Source organism: Colossoma macropomum, unplaced genomic scaffold (assembly GCF_904425465.1).
Source record: "Colossoma macropomum unplaced genomic scaffold, Colossoma_macropomum, whole genome shotgun sequence".
Lineage (NCBI taxonomy): Eukaryota > Metazoa > Chordata > Actinopteri > Characiformes > Serrasalmidae > Colossoma > Colossoma macropomum.
Window position 1 is genome coordinate 4,048,931 of NW_023494801.1, and position 21,550 is coordinate 4,070,480.

At 40.8% G+C, this 21,550-nt stretch overlaps 1 protein-coding gene across 1 annotated transcript in view; it reads left to right on the forward strand.

The window, feature by feature from the left end:
- Nucleotides 1-21,550, forward strand: part of cacna1ia (calcium voltage-gated channel subunit alpha1 Ia) — a 295,143-nt gene that overhangs the window by 208,015 nt on the left and 65,578 nt on the right. The window contains 5 exon segments of the mRNA XM_036589758.1: nucleotides 5,132-5,283; nucleotides 9,244-9,429; nucleotides 15,793-15,910; nucleotides 17,381-17,536; nucleotides 20,863-20,953. Coding sequence (XP_036445651.1) covers nucleotides 5,132-5,283; nucleotides 9,244-9,429; nucleotides 15,793-15,910; nucleotides 17,381-17,536; nucleotides 20,863-20,953 — 703 coding nt within the window.

Consider the following 21,550-nt stretch of genomic DNA (forward strand, 5'->3'; position numbering starts at 1 on the left):
AATCAACCCATCAAATGCAATAGGCATTTAAGGCCCCAAGATACCTAAATCCATAATCAGGTAGATCTTATTTTACATGTACAAAGTCGATCCTTTGAATAACTTTTCAGTTTCTTGATGTTTTTTGCCAGAATTTAGCCAGAATTTCTGTCCCAATTATGTAAATTAATAATCACTGTCTTTGAATCTGAGCAAATGAGAAAAACATCCATCAAAGAAAAGCTAACCTAGCAAGCGTAGCCTACTGTGATAAATGCAGGCTGTCTAGTGGCAGAACTTGATACTGTCAGCGTTGTTAGCAGAGATGCGTGAAGGTGTTTTAAGTTGAAGGAGCTGAAATTTTAAGCAGTATATATATGTGATGTGAACAGAGACGTCATGCAAAATGATTTATATATATATATATATATATATATATATATATATATATATCTGTTGTTGGAAGAAAACCTTGTATCTCTATTTTTGACGTTTTTCAGTTTTTGACATAATTTGAAAATACCTGTTACCTTTTACATTGTGTGTAAATTTCTTGATGAATGGACTAAAAGAAAAGACCCAAAATGACTTGGAAAAAATTCTGGTTCCATTGACTTACATTATAAGTAAAGTAGGATTTTTCCTTCTCCTGTAAAAGTTTTTCTTCCGACAACAGATATATATATATATATATATATATATATATATATATATATACACATATATATATATTGCATCAAACAGAGTGTCATGATATTCCATAACATGCCAAGAGATGACAATATGTCCACATAACTGATACATTAAGCTACTGATGCACACTCTCTGCTTTCGCTCCTTCTGGATGAACTGATACCTCTTTAAAATAGGACTGCCTTTATAAAGCATTTATAAATAGTTTAAAAATAGTTTGTTACTGTTGTCCATTAGGCCATCATCAATAAGCAGTTATAACACATTACTAAAAAGGTCAAAAGCAAGCTGTTATATCTGATGAATATGAATTTGTGATGAAGCTGACAGGTTTAATGCTGACTGATGAAGAAAACAAAGTAAGATCAGTAAACATCAAAATCTGAAGTTTGACAGTATAAATGAATGCGGGTTCACTGTTGACAGGTTGCTGTTGCCCTTTTTATTCATGTGTTGTAAACGCTTTTTAATGAGGTCTTTAAGATTGAATAGACATCTATTAATAAACTGATTTCAAACCATTCGTGAACCATTTATAAGGGTAGTCTTATTTTAAAATGGTACTGACGAACTTTATGCAAAATGAGTTGAGTGATGTCCAATCAGATTTTTGATGTGTGGTTTAGTAGCTAATTTTTTTTATGCCCACAGTCACACACTCGAATACACACCAAGCAGGAGATATAACGGTTGATGAAAAACGAATGTATTCAAAATGCAGGACAACTCTACTTATCACTGCTGTCGGGAAAAAAACTCCATTTTTGACATTTTTTAGTTTTCGACAGAATTTGAAAGTACCTGTTGTCCTTTACATTGTGTGTAAATTTTATAAAGAATGAACTAATAGAAATGACCTAAAATGGCTTGGAAAGACTTCTGGTTCCATTGACTTACATTAAAAGTAAAGTAGATTTTTTCCTTCTCCTGTAAAGTTACCATTTTGGAGATAGGAGATCTTCTTCCAACAACAGCATTATTTTTTTGTTTATAAAACAACATTATGCAGGTTTAGGGCTCAAAAATGGCCTGCAGCTGTTCACACACCTTCCCTCTTTGCACCTCAAACTATGTATGTTTTAGTGACGCACCCCAAGATTATAAAAACCTTGTATTCAATCAGGTGGGTCCAAATATAAAGTACTGCACATCCATAAAAATACAGGGACGCTTCCCCTGATTTCTGTGCTGGTTCTTAGGACATTTTGGCACCTCACGATTAGTATGTTTTGAAGCTTTTGAAGAAATTCCTGTCTCTTTTATCTACTTCTTGGTGTTAGTCAGTTAGTATAATAGCTGCTGTCTCCAGTAAAGGCGTCTTTATAAGGAGTGCCAGTCAAACTAATGGAGTCGTGAAAGAATATTTCACCATTTCTGCGGAGTTAATGTCTCTCGAACACTTTTAGCTCTGCTGTATGTTTGAGCCTGCTGTTCTCCTCCCCCTCTTCTCCCCAATCTCTCTCTCTCACTGTGTCTATTTCTTTCTCCCTCTTGCTGTCTCATCCACCCCCTCACTTCTTCTCTCCCTGCAGTAGATCCCTATTCTCTCATCTCTGAAGAATCTAAAAATAACAGTGTTGTGGAGAGGGGGAGAGGGGGAAAGAGGGAGGCAGATGCAGAAAAAAGAGTTGTTGCGCTTCCATTACGCAGCAGTTTCAGCTTATTAAACATGTAGACCGGTATAGATTGTTTAAATGGAACACATATGCGCTGATACACAGCACTGAATGAGCCCCAGCGTTGTTTCTCTTGAGTTTTATGATGCATGGCCCATTGTACGCTGGTGTATTGTATAGAAATGACATCATTCACCGTGAGTCAGACACATGCTCTGAGCGATTCGTGTCATTGTAACACTGGGAATATTGAAAATATGACAAAAAGATCATAATATTTACACACATCAGCAGAAGCTGGTGGTTTTGTGGGTATCAACGACTGCAAACTGACTGAGATTTGATACGCGTGATAGACCAACACATTCAGAGGCATGATCGGGAAACGTAAATGATGCGTTTAGAGAAACAGGTGGAGAGGAAAGAAATGGGAGAATGACATACATCCTTGGTGCTGACACTTCTGCAGAAAGGAAAGGAAAGGAAAGGAAAGGTAAGGAAAGGAAAGGAAAGGAAAGGAAAGAAAAGGAAAGGAAAGGAAAGGAAACGAATTTTTTATTTCAGTGTTGCCACTGGACAGGACAGGACAGGACAGGACAGGACAGGACAGGACAGGAAACAAATTTTTTACTTCAATGTTGCCACTGGAAAGGAAAGGAAAGGAGAGGAAAGGAAAGGAAAGGAAAGGAAAGGAAAGGAAAGGAATTTTTTTACGTCGATGTTGCCACTGGAAAGGAAAGGAAAAGAAAGGAAAGGAAAGGAAAGGAAAGGAAAGGTTTTTTTTTACCTCATTGTTGCCACTGGAATGGAAAGGAAAGGAAAGGAAAGGAAAAGAAAATTTTTACTTCAGTGTTGCCACTGGAAAGGAAAGGAAAGGAAAGGAAAGGAAAGGAAAGAAAAGATTTTTTTACCTCATTGTTGCCACTGGGAAGGAAAGGAAAGGAAAGGAAAGGAAAGAAAAGGAAAGGAAAAGATTTTTTTACCTCATTGTTGCCACTGTAAAGTAAAGTAAAGTAAAGTAAAGGAAAGGAAAGGAAGGATTTTTTTACCTCATTGTTGCCACTGGAAAGGAAAGGAAAGGAAAGGAAAGGAAAGGAAAGGAAAGGAGAAGAGAACTCATAGCTGGAGGAAGTTTAGTGATTCTTTAGGTTTCCAGCTCTTTGCCATTATCTGCTTTGATTGCCATGTCAATATCCCGTCACTTTAAATGGCACCTCCTCAGTGTTGCCACTGGTTTTATTTTCATTCGTCCTTCAGTTGGTTGTTCTCTGCCCAGGCTCGGTGATGAAGGGATATTGATCAGAAAGAGATGGAGGTGTCAGGATACTCAGAGAGAAAGAGAGAGAGAGAGAGAGAGAGAGAGAGAGAGACAGAGACAGAGAGAGAAAAGGTTATGTTCTTCTACTGTATCCAGCCCAAAATCTTGACCACCCTGCGCGCCCTCATACAAACAGCCTGCCGTTTATCAAGTGTGATAGAGGCACTGTGATTTTTTACAGGGCCTTTGGTGTCAGATGGCTGAAGCCTGGACAGAGATAGATAGTGTTTATCTGTTCGGCGCGTGTGGAGTAATCCCTCGTACCACAGCGCTGTGGAGATATTTATGACTCCAACTGAGCTCATCACCACCTTACAGCTCGGTATCATCAGCAGCTCACAGCGATAAACAGATCATACAGGTGACACTCAGCCTGGCATCAGTCATGTGGTCCCTTCTTCATCTGAATGACAATATCCTACATTATTGTGCAAAACTCAGAGACCACCCTTCATTTGTTTAACTAAATGGCTTTTATGTCCAAGTTATTCATTTTTCAGCATCTGGAAAATAACAGAAAACATATATTTAAAATAAGACTTCTAGGCTTCATAACTTCAGACCAGTTTAAGCTACAGACATGATCCACATATCAGGACATTCAGCAGAGCTGGCCCACTGGACCTAGCTTGACATCATCAAGCTGTAACATCAGCATCTGTGAGTAATTTGGTTCTGAAAATCACCCAAAATCCTGATATTATTGCTCTGCTTTTAGCCTTCATATTCCAACGAAGAGTTGAAACAGCAACATGATTCACGCAAATATCTGATATTGAATATGTAGCTCAATTTGTAATTAAAAATAAAGCCTGCCCTGCTGTGTATCAGAGTTTTAGCAGTCAGCATGAATCCAAGAGGACAGAAAATCATTAAAAAACATGACGGCCTTATGCTAATTATTTATTTTTACTCATAATGACCAATTCAATGAATCACCATCAACATTCTTGCACTTTCAGCTTACAGACACTCCAGACTGTTTGCTGTGTGAGTATTTGGCCCCAGTCAAATCTAGTCGATGACCTATGCTCTAGGAGGTCATTTCTGAACCACATCTTACTGTAGAAGCACACATTTTTGTGAAAACCACCATCACGATGTTAAAACACTGTGAAAATTGTTTCTTAGTCTGGGAAAAGGCTTTGCTATATTGTTTTCCTACAGTACTATTCATCTTAAGAAAAGCCACGCAGAAGAAACAGCAGCACCAACTTTGCTACTAATTATTCATGGGCCCAGGTTGCCATTTACGGAGTGAAGCTGCTGGAAGCACATTGAAGATCTGCTCCTTTGCTGAATTTGTTTCTTTATCTGCTGTGCTCCACTGGTGCTGTCATTTCTGTTCTTGTATTGTGTGTAAATATGGTAAAATGAAAGCGTTTAAGGCTCCACAATACACTCCCTTAAATTAAAACACGCCCATTTAATGTCAAAAGTTGCATTGCAGCATAATGGATTGAAATGATTTCTTCACCTCTTCCTCCTTTGTTCTTCTCCTCATTGCTCTTTTCTCTCTCTTCAGCCTGAGGAGCTGACCAATGTGCTAGAGATTTGCAATATAGTCTTCACCAGCATGTTCACCCTGGAGATGATCCTCAAACTGACGGCTTTCGGCTTCTTTGAGTACCTGAGGAACCCGTACAACATCTTTGATGGCATCATCGTTATCATCAGGTCAGTGTGGCAGATGTATTGGAATTGGGAAGACAGTGAAAAAACATGCAAATCATATTTTCAGTTATAAGTAGGGCTGTTGAATAATTAATATTATTAGTCATGGTCATTTATGTGTAAGTAATTCCAATCACATTTGTTTCATTTGCTCAAATTTTACTCGAAGGGGCTCATTTAAAATGCAGTGCACTTTGTTCTAGCATTCTGAGTGGACATGAAAGTCATGTGACTTCCACAGAGTGAACACTGTTTCCAACCTAAGGTCACCATGGGAAACGCCATGTAGAGAGGGTGCAATGCAGTGGAGCATAGAATCACATTCTCTGGACGGTACTCCTTTGGGATGAGTTGGAGTGATGCAGAACTGATCATCTAACATCAGTACCTGACCTCGCTAATTCTCATGTGGCTAAATGTAATTAAATCCTCACAGCAATGTTCCAACATCTAGTGTCCCTGATAACGAGCATATATTGGTCCGCTGGCTTGATAAGGTCAGCACCCCACTGTACACCACTGCTGGTCCACCTCGGACCACCGAGATTACTGTCATGCATACAAGTTTGAACTAGTTTTTAATCTCCCCAGATTTTAAGTGCACACAAACTTTTATTTTGGAAAATAGACAAACATTACAAACAAATGAGAGAGAAAAAAATCATGACTAGGCCTGATATAAAATGATTTTATAGAAAATGTTGTTGCTGACGCTGTGCTGGATTAAAATGATTTACTAAACTAATTTATCATGATAACTTAGTTTAGTAAATCAGTAAATTGGACTGATAGTGGAAAATGAGTGATGATAAATGGAATTTTGTCTAATACTCCATCAGTGGGCCGACAGTGGTCCACTATCCTCTTGCTATCAGGGGTTAAGCAAGGACCACTGACCAACTCATCAATAAAGGTCAATAAAGGCCATGGTCTTTGCTGTGGTTCTTTATGGATGTGTGGCAGAGATGTTTGAGAGTACCTTGGACAGCAAGGAAAACAAATGGATTCTTGACCAAATCAAATCTCACTGCTCACCCAAAGCCCAGATAACCAAATCACAGCCCTTATTTAGGACATTTTGTTACAATCCTGAGATGGGGTGTGTCTAAGGTAAGGCACAAGGGCTCAACAGCAGGGCTACAAACAGGGACAAAGCTAGCAGGGCTACAAACAGGGACAAAGCTAGCAGGGCTACAAACAGGGACAAAGCTAGCAGGGCTACAAACAGGGACAAAGCTAGCAGGGCTACAAACAGGGACACAGCTAGCAGGGCTACAAACAGAGACAAAGCTAGCAGGGCTACAAACAGGGACAAAGCTAGCAGGGCTACAAACAGGGACAAAGCTAGCAGGGCTACAAACAGAGACAAAGCTAGCAGGACTACAAACAGGGACAAAGCTAGCAGGGCTACAAACAGAGACAAAGCTAGCAGGGCTACAAACAGAGACAAAGCTAGCAGGGCTACAAACAGGGACAAAGCAGCAGGGCTACAAACAGAGACAAAGCTAGCAGAGCTACAAACAGGGACAAAGCTAGCAGGGCTACAAACAGGGACAAAGCTAGCAGGGCTACAAACAGGGACAAAGCTAGCAGGGTTACAAACAGAGACAAAGCTACCTGGACTACAAACAGAGACAAAGCTAGCAGGGCTACAAACAGGGACAAAGCAGCAGGGCTACAAACAGAGACAATGCTAGCAGGGCTACAAACAGGGACACAGCTAGCAGGGCTACAAACAGAGACAAAGCTAGCAGGGCTACAAACAGGGACACAGCTAGCAGGGCTACAAACAGGGACAAAGCTAGCAGGGCTACAAACAGGGACAAAGCTAGCAGGGCTACAAACAGGGACAAAGCTAGCAGGGCTACAAACAGAGACAAAGCTAGCAGGGCTACAAACAGGGACACAGCTAGCAGGGCTACAAACAGGGACAAAGCTAGCAGGGCTACAAACAGGGACAAAGCAGCAGGGCTACAAACAGGGACAAAGCTAGCAGAGCTACAAACAGGTACAAAGCTAGCAGAGCTACAAACCGGGACAAAGCTAGCAGGGCTACAAACAGGGACAAAGCAGCAGGGCTACAAACAGGGACAAAGCAGCAGGGCTACAAACAGGGACAAAGCTAGCAGGGCTACAAACAGAGACAAAGCTAACAAGGCTACAAACAGAGACAAAGCAGCAGGGCTACAAACAGAGACAAAGCTAGCAGGGCTACAAACAGAGACAAAGCTAGCAGGGCTACAAACAGGGACAAAGCTAGCAGGGCTACAACGGGACAAAGCTAGCAGGGCTACAAACAGGGACACAGCTAGCAGGGCTACAAACAGAGACAAAGCTAGCAGGGCTACAAACAGGGACACAGCTAGCAGGGCTACAAACAGAGACAAAGCTAGCAGGGCTACAAACAGGGACACAGCTAGCAGGGCTACAAACAGGGACAAAGCTAGCAGGGCTACAAACAAAGTCAAAGCTAGCAGGGCTACAAACAGGGACAAAGCTAGCAGGGCTACAAACAGGGACAAAGCTAGCAGGGCTACAAAGTTAGCAGGGCTAAAAGTCTTAAAACATATTATAGCAGAGAGCAGACAAATAAGTAAACAGCCAAGAAATGTCACAAGAAGCTTCAGCTTTCAGCTCCAGCTAACACTAACTCTGCTGGGCTGCTTTAAAGACCAAGTTCCTCTGCCTGTGCAAGTACCCTGGACAATGATTGACCAAATGACATTCTACAGGTAAAAGTGATTGACACACTAGCCTATAGGAGAGAGACAGTTAAAAGTAAGGAAAGAGGCGAATGGGAGAGAAGAAAGAAAACAACACATACAGGCACAGACAAATAACAATATTATAAGGAAAAAACAGTTAATTGTAAAAGGCTATTATGCTTGGAATGGTTGAAGGCAAAAGAGGAAGAGGATGACCAGTGATAAGATGGATGGACACAATCAAAGTAAAATGAGCAAGTCATTTAGAAGCGTAAAGACTCAAACAAAAAACAGAACAAACACGTATACGGTCACCAAAAGCCAGAACTGACTTGATGGCACATATTAATAATTATGTATAATAATGTTAGTTCAGTGTTTGCCATCCTGAGTTCACACTGAGTCATTTTTTTTTTACAGATGAAACAATTGAAAATACTTTTTAATGAAACTTTTGCAAACACGAGCACAAAGTAGAAGAAATAGAGCCATCCGGTACTAATGGAAGCAAAGAAAGTCTATTCTGCTAAAATAAGTTAAACACCAGCTGAACAGCTGAAACTCGACAAAGCAGGTGCTGTTCTGTAATGCAGTTTGAGGCTCAGCTTCAGCCTGAAAGCCTAAAAGCAGCCATGAGCTGTGAAAGAAGCCATTAGTGTTAATGTGTTTTCAGAACTTACCTTCAGTTTTAAGGGTTTTTTCTGTAAAACTTGGTCTTGGTGTTAAAAACAAAAGGCCTTTGAGATTTTGAGATTTTGGCACCCCCTCTGGCATAAGTGGAAATTTTCCTAGATATCACTGTTGTCGGAAGAAAACCTCGTATCTCCGAAGTGGTAACTTTACAGGAGAAGGAAAAAACATACTTTGGGTCATTTCTTTTAACCCATTCATCATGAAATTTACATGCAATATAAACGGCAACAGGCATTTTCAAATTGTCAAAAACTTAAAAACGACAAAAATGGAGATACAAGGTTTTCTTCTGACGTCAGTGATATACTGAATGTTACTATAAAATACCTATTCTTTAAAATAATTAAAATATTGATTTTTATGTTTAATTGATCAATTTGTTAGTCCTTTCAGTCCAAGAGGAAAGCCTTTCCAGAAGAGTGCACTGTTACTACAGAAAAGAGGGGCAAACTTTCGGTCAATACTCTTAATTCCAGAAGAAACACTGGATTATGTTTGTTCAGACAGAATATCTGCTGAAAACTTTTCAAAACTAAATCTCTGTCTCTTTTGTATGTGTGTACAGTGTTTGTGAGATCATTGGTCAGTCTGATGGCGGTCTGTCCGTGCTGCGGACGTTCAGGCTGTTGCGGGTGATAAAGCTGGTGCGTTTTATGCCAGCTCTGCGCAGACAGCTGGTGGTCCTCATGAAGACCATGGACAACGTGGCCACTTTCTGCATGCTGCTCATGCTCTTCATCTTCATCTTCAGGTAGGAATCTGTGTGCTTGTGAATGTTCTTCTGTACGGTATTTATGTCATCACAAACTTTCATTCTTTATTGTCATAACTATATATCTGTATTTATGTCTATAACTATGTACAGTGGTGCTTGAAAGATGTCCTGACGATTTCCTTTAGAGTTTGCTGGTATAATTCATTGTTCTATCAATGATGGCAAGCCGTCCTGGCCCAGATGCAGCAAACCAGACCCAAACTATGATACTACCACCACCATGTTTCACAGATGGGATAAGGTTTTCATGCTAGAATGCAGTGTTTTCCTTTCAACAACTCTTCTTCTGAGGTCATGTGTTGTGAAGATCAGATCCCTGTTCTTTAAATAAAACAGGGTGGTCACTCACACCTGATTGCAATCCCATTGGTTGAATACACCTGACTCTAATTTCACCCTCAAATTATCTGCTAATCCTCGGTTCACATACTTTTGCTACTAACAGATCTGTAATATTGGATCCTTTTCCACAGTAAATAAATGACCAAGTCTAATATTTTGTCTCATTTGTTTAATGTGTTTCTCTTTATCTACTATTAGGACTGAAAATCTGTTTAAGTTTTAGTTCAACTTTATGCAGAAATATAGAAACTTCTAAAGGCTTCACGACTTTCAAGCACCACTGCAAATAGTAGTTTCATAGTAGTTATTGAATAATGCATAGACATTATTGGATAATACATCTTAAGCATAAGGGGGAATTCCACTGATTTGTTTTTTGTTTTTTTAATTTTTGGATAATTCAGTATTTGAGATATAAGCAAAGTCATTCAGAGTGGTTTGTGCTCGTACTATGAACCAAGGGTCACAACACAATCACAGCCATTTTATTTACTACCCAAACCACCAGTGAATCTATATGTGTCTTCTGAGTTTTTATATGGAATGTTGATGATGGTAAAATAGCGATAAATCGGAAAAATATATTTTGGGGTCTATTTTGCCAGATAACACCCTGCATGTACCCCTTGACCATGAATGTTCTTTTAAACATATGTTTTAGACCAAAACCTTCTCAAAACTATCATAAAACAATGTCTCAGACATCATGCAGTGCATTCATAACCATTTCATGTAAAAACTTTCTGTGAGGGAACTTTTAAAGGCATTAAACTCTTCAGATGTCTGGTTCCTATCACCACCACTGTGAACAGTTCTAATTCGAACCACTCCAAATGACTGTGCTTACATTTTAACCTTTAGACATTTAGAAAATTCATGGAATTGGAGTCACAATAATACCTTCTTTTCCTTTTGTTGACATGGTGACCTTGTATACTTGGAACTGCACTCTTTACCTGCCTGGCTTTGTGTGTGAATACCAGCATTAGCCCTCTCCAGCATGACAGGCCCATGAGGATCAGAGGTAGATGTATTGCAGGTGGTGCAATAACACAAAGCCCCCCTGTGCCCCCCCCCGGCAGCACTGCAATTCCTGCTGAGTGCTCCACACAGACGGAGGCTAATGCCGGACTGAGTGCATTAACCTCCGCCTTCCATTTGTCTTCACACAGCTCCATCCCCCTGTCCTGCTGAATTTACAGCCCGTCAGCTCCAAACAATGGTCTGATTTACGACTCCTAAATGAATACACTTAGCGCCTGTCGCCATCCCTGCCTCCGGATCTTGTATGGGTATTGGTGGAACAGATGGCTGCGCTTTATTGAAAATGAGCAATATGCATCAACGGTATCATTTGAAAGTGGCTAGAAATTATTGATCCAGGCCCAGATCCTTCAAACAGTTCATTGCTTGGCCAGAATCATATCCAATGCAAGTATGCAGACATGCATGCTTAAAGCTATGCAAAATTGATTTTAACACCATTGTGTTTTAGGCTTTCTGAGCTTTTCATCAAGGGGCCGCTGTAGCTTGCTTTAGCCCATGGGACAAGAGGGACTAAAAACTCTCAGTCCCCATCAATTGTTTGAAAGCACCACGCATTTCCTAACTGTGGGCAGGTTTGTTATTGTTGTGGCTACTGGAATAACAGCAGATGTGGTTTACATGCAATACGATTCATACTCTATCACCCCCTTGTGGTGCACCACAGTAACGTGAAAACATGCTTGGCAAAACCTGGCAATGCCATGGCCATGGAAGTTCCCAGAGTCCTATGTTCTCAGGATTTGAAACCCAGCAATGCCATCGCAATCCGTGACTTATAGTATATGAGAACATAATTGGCCTCTATTGTTCTCTTTATTGTTCAGTGCACTGTTCCCTTTATTGTTCAGTGCACTGTTAGCCAATCACAGATGTCTTGGAGCTGGGAACATGCCTATGTTCCCAGAGTCTTGTATTCCCAGGGTCCTATCTTCCTGGAGTCCTCTCTTCCCATGGTCCTATGTTTCAAGGGACTTAGGTTCCCTGAGCCCACTGTTCTCAGGACCCTATGTTCCCAGGGTCCTCGATGTCCAGGGTCCAATCTTCCCAGGGTCCTATGTTCCCTTGGCCCTATGTTCCAAGGAACTTAGTTTCCCTGAGCCCACTGTTCTCAGGACCCTATGTTCCCATGGTCCTAGATGTCCAGGGTCCGATCTTCCCAGGGTCCTATGATCCCAGGGCCCTATGTGTCCAGGCCCCTAGGTTTTCATTGGCCCTGTGTTCCAGGGGTCTTATTTTCCCTGGGCCCTCTGTTCTCATGACCCTATGTTCCCAGAGTACCATATGTCCAGGGTCCTATCTCCCCAGGGTCCTATGTTCCCAGGGTCCTATGTGTCTAGGGCCCTATGTTTCCTTGGCCCCGTTTTCCAAGGTCTTATGTTCCCTTGGCCCTCTGTTCTCAGGTCCCTATCTTCCCAGGGTCCTATGATCCCAGCGCCCTATGTTTCCTTGGCCCTATGTTCCAAGGTTCTTATGTTCTCTGGGCCCTATGTTCTCAGAGCCCTATGCTCCGGGGTCCTATGTTGCAATAGTTGTTTTTGACCATTTGGTAGTTTGAACAATATAGAATACATTCAAATGTTTTTAAAAAGATATTTGTGACATATCAAATGCCCACAAATTGTCCAGTTTAGGGCTGTAACACCCTGTGTTATTTAGGCTTTAGGATTTTCCAGTTTACATTCATGGTCAAGATCCTGCTGGTGTGGATTTCCTCTCTTTCAAAAATGGACAATATTTTTACTTGTGTGCTAATAGCACCCCCTTGTGGACAATCAGAATTATCGTGGAGAAAATTAAATATCTATCAGTCTATCATTATTTTAATCTATTATTATCTATAATTCATATGCTTCTGTTCTTTTTTTTACAGTTGACAATTTGTTCCACTAATTAGGATTATCACTTTTTAGACATTATTAATGGCTTTTTAGTTCAGTGCTACAGTCTTATTACTTGTGCTACACTTGCAACTCTCCTAGCAAAAGTGGTGCCTGCTCAGAAAGTACATGCACAGCCTTGATGTCTGAAATGGGGTGAAAAATATGGTGAAAAAATTGGATGAAAAATTGATTTGTGTTTTGTGTGGCAAGTTTCTTGAGTGCTTCAGGTCATGCTAGCTGCACCAGCTAATGATGATCCGTTGTGCTCGGATGGATTTGGGACACCAGGTCCCATAGAGTAACACTTAATCCTACTTTCACTCAGTACAGAATAGCAGCATTTGGATACCGAGGCTATTCCCATCTCTCTCATTATGTTTCCTCACTGTTAAACTGCTCCTGCCCTCCGTCCGTCAGCCCAGAGGCATTTTATCTATGCTTGTCTATCTGTGTCTCTTGCTGATGTCCCACGGGGATCTTTACTTGTCTTTTTCTTGAGGACACATGTCACTTTTATCTGCATATCTCTGCCACAGTCATTCATCTCTCCCTCTGTGGTTTATACGAGGGGAGAAGGAGAAGGTCAGGAAAGCTCCGTGGCTCAAAGGGACCGAGCTTCTGTTTCCAGGAGACAGTACTGACTCGACTGCTGAAGCGATGGCTATGGAGTCTCCCCCTTTAGGGATGTTTCAAATACAAGCCACTCATTTTCTTTCTAGCAAATCAAATAACCGCAAAGTCATGAGCCTTTACTGCCTTCTTCCTTCACACATCATGACCAATTAACATCTGGCTGTCCTCAGTTCCACAGTAAATTTGTTGAAATGTAAATGCAGAACTCATTACAGATGATGCTTGTGGAATCAAAAGGGCTTGCGTGGTTGCTCCAGAGGCTTTAATCCGGTAGTTGACTGCTGACTAACCTCAGCATGAACCCCGGTTTCTAGAAGTTATAATACTGCCTTAAACTCACACTGACCTTCTTCAGTTTTACATTAACCATCCAGTATTTGTTCCATCATCTGCTACATCTATCATCTTGTATGTGTTCCCACACAATCAGGAGATCCTCCAGATCATTTTTGACCAGTTTTCTGACTTTTAACATCATTGGTTTCTCTCAGGGATCTGTCCTCTATATGTCTCTATGCCTTTTTTTGTCTTACTTGTGTCCTACAGCACTATCCCGTGCACCCCAGAGGAGCATGGGTACCCATTTTGGGTCTGGGTTTCTCTCTGTGGTTCTTCTTCAAGATCTTAGGGAGTTTTTCCTTAGAAAACATTTCAGAGGACAGTGGTTCTTCTTCTCAATGGTTCTTCCTCATTCTCTTGGGGAGCTTTTCTCTGAGTCTTGGTTCCTCTCAGTGTTCCTTCTTCATGATCTTGGAGAATTTTTTTCTTTTGAGTCTTGGTTCCTCTCAATGGTTCTTCCTCATTCTCTTGGGGAGCCTTTCATTGATTCTTGGCTCCTCTCAGTGGTTCTTCCACATTCTTCTAGGGAGCTTTTCTTTGAGTCTTGGTTCCTTTCAGTGTTCCTTCTTCATGATCTTAGCTAATTTTCCTCAGAGTCTTGGTTCCTCTGTGGTTCTACCTCATTCTCTTGAGGAGCTTTTCTTTGAGTCTTGGTTACTCTCAATGCTTCTTCCTCATTCTCTTGGGGAGTTTTTCTTCGAGTCTTGGTTCCTCTTAGTGTTCCTTCTTCGTTATCTTAGGGTAATTATCCTTTTGAGTCTTCGTTCCTCACAGTGTTTTTCTCCTTTTGAGTCTTAGTTCCTCTCAGTGTTCCTTCTTCATAATCTTAGTGAGTTCTTCCTTTAGAGTCTTGGCTCCACACAATGTTCCTTCTTCATGATCTTGGACAATGTTTTTACTTTTGAGTCTTGGTCCCTCTCAATGGGCCTCACTCACCAACTGTTCTTTAGAAGAAATACTTATTCTCCAGTGTTTTCTTATTTGGGATTTGTTCTTAGGTAGGAACAGAATCTACACACACTCAAGAGCACGAAGGTGTGAACCATTCTGTGGTTTGAGAACACGTCATGAATCTGACGTAGACTTTTTCTTAGGACCTTTCTCAAGAGCAAATTTAAGAAAAAAACTTAAAGATATTGGTTAATGAAGCCCAGTGGTTCCTCTTTCTCTTATAGTATGTGTCCACTTGCACTTTTTCTCACCGCAGTCCACTACACCAGAACCGAACTGGAACTGAAGGAACCATACTGGGGCAGTAAAGCATCTGATCCACTGTTTGCTGTTGCACAGAAGCTTACATTAAGACTTAAATACATAAATATGCTTTTATGCTTGTATAATTTTCAGAATCCATCCATCATCCATATGAACTAGAACATGCACTTGCTCAATCTCACTAGCAAGCTAGCTAGCTACCTTAGCAAGTAACCTACAAGCTCTGTATGATGTAAATTTAGCTTTATTGTTCAAACTGTGTAAACTTCATCCAAGTGAATATCTTATTTCCAAACTCTCAGTCAACAGTTCTGTATAAATCAAGATATTTTTGTTATTATGTTAATTGTCATGGATTGAAAGAAGAGAAAAAGATCCTTTGTTGTGAAAGAGAAAGTTCTGTTAACCAGTGGCTAAACATGATGTGGTGGCCGCATTCATTTGTTTCACAGCACCGCAAAGCATCATGCACCATGCGATGCATCAGAGCTCTACATTGAAATGCATAAAATGTGGCAGGTGAGGTTGCAAGTGGACACGTACCATTAGGGAGCTTTTCTTTGAGTCTTGATTCCTCACACTCTTAGGGAGTTTTTCCTGTTGAGTCTCGGCTCCTCTCAGTGGTATCTCATTATGCTCTTAGGGAATTTTTTTTCTTTCCAGTCTCAGTTCATCTCAGTGTTTCTTCATCATGTTCTTATATAAAAAAAAATCTGACATGGTCTCCCTCTGTGGTGCTCATTAGGGGGCTGCATCAACATTTCTTGAAAGCTGCTTTGAGGCAACAGCTATTGTCAAAAGTGCCATACAAATAGAACTCAAGTGTACTGAAATCTATGGGGGAGTATGAACTAAATAATACTCCAGTGTCTTGTTTGAACAGTATCCTGGGGATGCACATATTTGGCTGCAAGTTCAGTCTGAAGACTGAGGCTGGAGATACAGTGCCAGACCGGAAGAACTTTGACTCTCTGCTCTGGGCTATCGTGACCGTGTTTCAGGTATGAGTACTTCACAATAACGGCAGAATCACAGAATAGAAGAGCACTAATTGACCTGCATATCGCTGCTTTAATAAAGAAAATGGGGTAACACTTTCTATGAATGTCACCTTTGTAAGCATCTATAAACACATTCATAACATGTTATAATGCATTCATAAGACATTATAAACCTAGCTATAAATATTTATAAAAATGCATTATACGTTATAGCCATGCTTATTATGCATTATGAATTGTTAACATAATACATTATAAGTACTGATCATAACAAATTATAAGAGCTCATAAGTCGTATTTGTCCGCTCTAAGTAAAGTGAAGCGTACTGTACTAAAGCCTCCTCCAGTGTTCCAGAGTGAGGCTTCAAGTTGAAGTATTTACTGAAGGATTTACTGAAACACTAAAACATACACAGTAAAGCACATTACAGGCTTCAAATGTCAGAGTTTAAACTAGTGCTGCCATCAGTGTTTTACCCAATGTGGGAAAGGTAATGTTCACCACCGTTAGCTTGGTATTTGTCTTTACTTTGCAGTCTCCAAGCTGGGACTGACTTCTTTGGCACTGACATTATAACATGTTATTAACACTACTTATAATGCATTATATTAACAATTCATAATGTATAATAAACATGGCTATAAAGTGTAATTCAGTGTAATTCTTCTTTATAAATATTTATAACCATGTTATAAATTATGAATACATTATAACGTTATAAATGTGTTTATAGATGCTTACAAATGCGACATTCATAGAAAGTGTTACCGAAAATGGTTCTATATAGAACTCTGAACGCTCAAAGAACCCTTTGCATGATTAAAAGGGCTCTTTGCATCATTGAAGGGCTCTTTAGATTGATGGAGAATGTGCTATAGATAGCTATATAGCACCATTTTGAAAATGGTTCTATATAGCACTACAAAGGGTTCTTCTATTGTTCTGATGTCAAGCCAGTCAATGGAAAAACCCTTTTTGGTGCTATATAGAGCCCTTTTCAAGAAAGGTTCCAGAACCATACAAAACACTTTATCCATCAATCTGAAGAATGCTTTCATCATGCAAAGAACCATTAATCAAGTAAAGGTTTCTTTAAGTATTCATGGTTCGATAAAGAACCATTTTTTTAAAAAGGACCTCTGAAGAACCATCTTTTTTAAGAGTGTAGCAAATGATGCCAGGTCTGACAAGTTTAACAGAATGTTGGAAAAAATTCTGTTCAACCTAATAAGCAACTGTAGTCCACAAGTCAGTTATTACCATTAATTGATTTTTTCAAAATATGCAAACTTGTCTATGGCGCAGTAGCCTCCAGCACCCCCTTTGACCCAAGAGGATGAGTGGGTTAGATGAGGAATGAATGAATGAATGTGCAACCATTTGGGTGTTTTGGTTTTTCTGTCATATAAGTATTAAATAAGTATATATGTACGTTTTTGATAAGTGTATATGTGCTTTTGTTTGTGTAGATCCTGACTCAGGAGGACTGGAACATGGTGCTGTATAATGGCATGGCCTCTACCTCCCCCCTCGCTGCTCTCTATTTCGTGGCCCTTATGACCTTCGGGAACTACGTCCTGTTCAACCTGTTGGTGGCCATTTTGGTGGAGGGCTTCCAGGCCGAGGTACACGTCAGGGCTTCTTGGTACTGGGTTGATATGCACTGTCCGGGGTATAGGGCCAAGTACCTATAGGGCACGTTTGCATTATATGTATGTATTAGCCTTTACAGCTCATAGAATGATCTTATAATTGGTGTAGAGCATATAAACTTGGTTACATATACTATATGCCCAGAAGTGTCCAGATGCCCCTTTTGCATGCACACAAGCTTAGAATAGCATTGTCAGTTGAATGGGAGGGACTCAAGCACATATCGCTGCTGTCAGAACAAAACCTTTTATCTCCATTTTTGTCATTTTTCAGTTTTTGACATAATTTGAAAATGACTGTTGCCCTTTACATTGTGTGTAAATTTCATGATGAATGGACCAAAAGAAACGGCCCAAAATTACTTGGAAAAAAGTCTGGTTCCATTGATTTACATTAAAAGTAAAGTATGTTTTTTCCTTCTCCTGTAAAGTTACCATTTTGGAGATTTAGTTCTGACAACAGTGATATGCAAACCTAAGATCCAGATGCACAATGCCAGGTGTTGACTAGAGGCAGAGATGGGTACTCGGGCTCAAATTGCACTTGAGTAACATGTTGACTGACTATTGATTCGACTTGGACTCGCGCTTAACTGACTTGCGACTCAACTGGGACTCCAGACCTAAGACTCAGGACTCTGAATGAGTATTTGAAAAAAGTTTTATTTTCTAATCTTACATGTGCATCTTCCCTGTCCGTATTGCTGTGGTCATGCCCTTTACTGTCCATGCCTAGGTGCACTTTCAGTGAAAATAACCCCAATTTGGGAGAGTGTAAGAAACCCCCCTAGAATGGCGCTCTGTCAGGTGAACATTGTAAGAATGCATTCTGAATTAAGTTGTTTTTTTTTTACAGAATGGATGGGATTCATTCACATCCATTTCCATCTATTAGATCTCTTTTATTGTTGCACAGCAAGCCAAGAAGGTTAACGCAGGGGTCATTAGCTTTTATCCCTTTCTCGTACTGGCTGAGCTCTTTCCTGAGAGCTCTCAGGAGGCGTCTGATGGCGGGATTTATTTTTCGACACACACACACGGGCCTCTAAATTGGGATACACAGGCAGGTAGGCAGACTGCAGTAGTAGGTTATCTCCCCAGAGACAGCAGAAAAGTGGGCTTCCAGGTTGTGGTCTATATCTGAGACGTGGAGAGTGGGGAACTGGGCCAAAGGCGAGACTGATCTCCATGAGAAGGTCACAAAGAGTGACATGCCCATTAAAGATCGCTCATGGCTGTTTAGTGACTTTTCCTGAATGTATGCCAGGCAGTCGGGCAGTAGTGGGGTGCTGAGGGTGCTGCAGCGCCCCCTACTTTCACAACTGCTTCACTGTTTTTTTTTTATTTTTTTTTTATTCTGTCACATAAACACTTTAGGCATCATGAACACTGTAGACGTCCTACCACCACTTTGCTATAACCACTGAGTTTCACTGCATACATGAGAAGAACTTACTAACATCTGTATCTTCAAACCAAACAATGCAGTGCACTAGATGTTTCCCATACACTCTTAAAAACTGTGGTTCTTCAAGGGTTCTTTAGTAAAGAAAATGGTTCTATATAGATCCATGAACACATATCATTGCATGATTAAAGTGTTCTTTGCATCATGAAAGCATTCTTTAGATTGCAGATTGCGCAGAGTGCTGTAGAAGGTTCTATATAGAACCTTTTTAAAATGGTTCTATATGGCACCAAAAAGGGTTCCACTATTGTTACAATATCAAGTTTGTTACAGTAGTAGAACCCTTTTTGGTGCCACAGAGAACCCTTTTCATAAAGGTTCTATATAGAACCGTCTACAGTGTATTGTCCTTCAATCTGAAAAACCTTTTCATGCGAAGAGTTTTTTGAGTGTTCATGGTTCTATATAGAACCATTTTCTTTACTGAGGAACCCCTGAAGAACCATCATTTTAAGTGTGTATCCGCAGTGGTACATCAATTGTACTTTACTTATTCTGGTGCTTTGTGTTTTGAGTGCACTGGATCTTCTGCACTGTGTTTTCAAAACTCCAGCAGCACTGCTGTGTCTGATCCACTCGCACCAGCACAACACACACTAACACACCATCACCACGTCAGTGTTACTGCTGTGCTGAGAATGATCCACCACCCAAATAGTACCTGCTCTGTGAGGGTCCATGGGGGTCCTGACCACTGAAGAACAGGGTAAAAGGGGGCTAACAAAGTATCAGAGAAACAGATGGACTACAGTCTGTAACTGTAGAACTACAAAGTGCACCTGTATAGTAAGTGGAGCTGATAAAATGGACAGTGAGTGTAGAAACAAGGAGGTGGTCATAATGTTATGCCTGATTGGTGTGTGTATATATATACACAATTAATAAGCTCCTAATGGTGATACTGTTATAACAGTCGCCAACTGCTTCACACATTACACACAACACAGAGAGTGAAGCCCATTTCACACCAGACGCGGTAACCGTGGTAAAATACGCTTTGGGTCTATTTCTGACGCTGGCTGCACACGGCATTCCAGCAGTTTCTATGTGGAAACAGTAACGATATGCAGTGTCTATGCTATAATATACAATGTAGGCTAATAAATAAATCAACAAATCTAGTTTTAACTCTTTGACAGGTTGACTGAAATCACTTGAGTAGGTTAAAGTTGTGAACACACAGGCGTCTCCTCCTCTTCATATAGAGCTACATCACCTGGTAAGGAAAGCCAGCAACAGTCACGGCAGTTGATCTCTTTATGTCATCCACATAAAGTTTATATGAGTAATAAACGGATAAAACAGATATTTATGCTGCGTAAAAACGCAACACAACAGCCGCTCTTGCTGCATTACGCATGTTTGTCGTATCCGGTGTGAAATAACAAGCACTGGGGAGTGGTTCTGGATTAAAACGTCACGTTGCATCTGGCGTGAAATGGGCCTAAGAATGATCACGGTTGAAACATTTTAGCAGAATGGATGAATCACTTGCTTCACACACAGGAGACCCGAGCTCAAGGCCCGCGGGAGCCCTGCTGCTCTAATATTAGACATATTAGACATTCGCATGTTGCATGTATGATGTAGTTTGGTCTGTTCTGTCAGTGCATCTTTTAACAGTGTGTTCACTCCGGAAAGCATTCAGTACCCAAATGCTGTGTAAAACATCAGCATCCCTGACTTACAGTTCCTTCCCATGGCCCTTATGTATGCCATCTCTCTCTCTCTCTCCCTCTCTCTCTCTCTCTCTCTCTCTCGCTCTCTTTTTTCTTTCTCTGGCTCCTTCTCTGTCTTCCCACCTCTCTTCTTTCTCTGTCCCTCAAAACAGGGAGATGCTAACCGGTCCTACTCGGATGACGACAGGTCCTCATGCAACTTTGACGAAACCGAAAAAGAGAAGGATCCTCTCCAGCTGTCAGGTGCGGAGCAGCAGATTGGCCGGAGATTTGCTCTCATCGCTCTGAGCGTGTACTCTGATAACGCGGAGTCTCAGACACATGCTGCGGCTGTCCCTGAGCTTAGCTGCATCCTAAGCAGGGAGCATCTCCATCTGTTAGAATACAAACTTTAGCCTAGCATTTCTCTCTGTCTCTTTTCTTTTTTTTTGCCGAATTAATTATACATTTCTTCGAATTGCATCAGTCAGCGATTAACGGGTGAGGGGCACGCATAAAGTTTGGACTATTTGAAGCATGTGTAATTAGTACTGGCATGAGTTTAAAGACAGGACAGTTACAGAAGTCAGCTTGGCACCCTGCGAGATGACACAATGAATGATGCATGCATACGCAGACCTCCTTACCAACTCCCTGCTGACGGAAGACAAACTTACAAGCTCCACCATTGTAGCTTGGCATCAGAGGAGGTTCATTCGTTCCAGAAAGCATGAAATTTTAATGGGCTTGGCAGAAAAACCTGGTTTTCTGATTCTGTTTCATAAAGAGGAAACTCTGTTTCTCATTGTTTGGGTTTCTTAGTCTGGGCTTTAGACAAATACTACTTTTTCCTCCACGCTA